Below are 1030 nucleotides of genomic sequence, written 5' to 3'. Positions count from 1 at the left end.
CCTCGGCCACGGCTGCCGTCGAGGCGCCGTCGGCGGGAACGCGGGCCGCAGGCGGCGCCTCCATCGTGGCCGCGACTGGCAGACGAGGGACAAGGACAGCAGGCGCTTGGGCGCGGCGCCCCCCGCGGGCGGTTCCCGCTCAGGAACCGGCTTCACCCGCAGCTCGGTGCGCGCCAACTTCCGGGAGGTGTGCCGACGTCACGGCGGGGAGGGCGACGTGCCGCCGCGCGCGTGCGTGCGTGCGCTCGGACCGCGAGTAAACAACCAGATCCACACGGACCACAGGCGCGGGGGCGGGACGGGGCAGGTTACTGTGAGCCTATGACGCACTCGCAATAACAGGACAGCCATCGCTCCCGGCGAGCCCCCGACCGCGGACTACGGATCCCGGCATGCAGTGCAGCTCACTGTCAGTATTCTCGTCGCGCCCTGAGACCGCCGACAGTATGAACTACGAGTCCCATGATGCACCGGGAGTCACTGTCGCACAACTCCCTTCGAGCATTGCGAACTTCAGCGATGAGTTCCGGCAAGCAACGGGGCAGTTAGCTGGTCTGTCGCATACGGGAATACAAATTTCGCGAGAATTCGGGCAACTCCGGGACTGGTGCGGTCCTCAGCGTGCGTCCGGCCTGCTCACCTTGGCTTCAGGTTCTGTAAGCGTTTTGACAGCGTGGGCGCTCCACGTGCTTGTCAGGAGATCCTTCGTATGTGTGTAGGTCCTGGGGAAGTCGGCCCAGTGGCAGTTTCGCGAACGCTTAAACTCTCCAGCAACCAAACGACACCGAAAGCTTGGACAAGATTACAGGACAGCTGGGGGATGAGGAGTTCCCTAAACACTGGCTGTGAGCCGAGGTGGTCCGGCAGATCCAGAAGGTGCAGCCCTAAAGGATGAGGGTGGGGGTGGGAGGAGCAGTGGGTCTGTGTAAACAACGCCAATGCCAGTTACCTCATCGCTTTGCACGAAACCAGCACGCATTTGTTCCTACAGGCTAGTCACCTAGAAAAAGTGCTACAGACAGCTTCGTAG

General features: G+C 62.6%; 1 protein-coding gene across 2 annotated transcripts in view; it reads right to left on the bottom strand.

The window, feature by feature from the left end:
• Nucleotides 1-216, bottom strand: part of Ctdp1 (CTD (carboxy-terminal domain, RNA polymerase II, polypeptide A) phosphatase, subunit 1) — a gene marked incomplete in the record, with an annotated part of 96429 nt that extends 96213 nt beyond the window's left edge. For both annotated transcript variants that reach the window (XM_013511639.1, XM_005373116.2), the window contains 1 exon segment: nucleotides 1-216. In XM_013511639.1, the coding sequence (XP_013367093.1) occupies nucleotides 1-64 (64 nt within the window).
• Nucleotides 217-1030: the final 814 nt, after the last annotated feature.

Source organism: Chinchilla lanigera, unplaced genomic scaffold (assembly GCF_000276665.1).
Source record: "Chinchilla lanigera isolate Chin_1 unplaced genomic scaffold, ChiLan1.0 scaffold00001, whole genome shotgun sequence".
In the NCBI taxonomy this organism is placed as follows: Eukaryota; Metazoa; Chordata; class Mammalia; order Rodentia; family Chinchillidae; genus Chinchilla; species Chinchilla lanigera.
The sequence above is the reverse complement of the archived record's forward strand: the minus strand, read 5'-3'. Positions and strand labels throughout refer to the sequence as shown.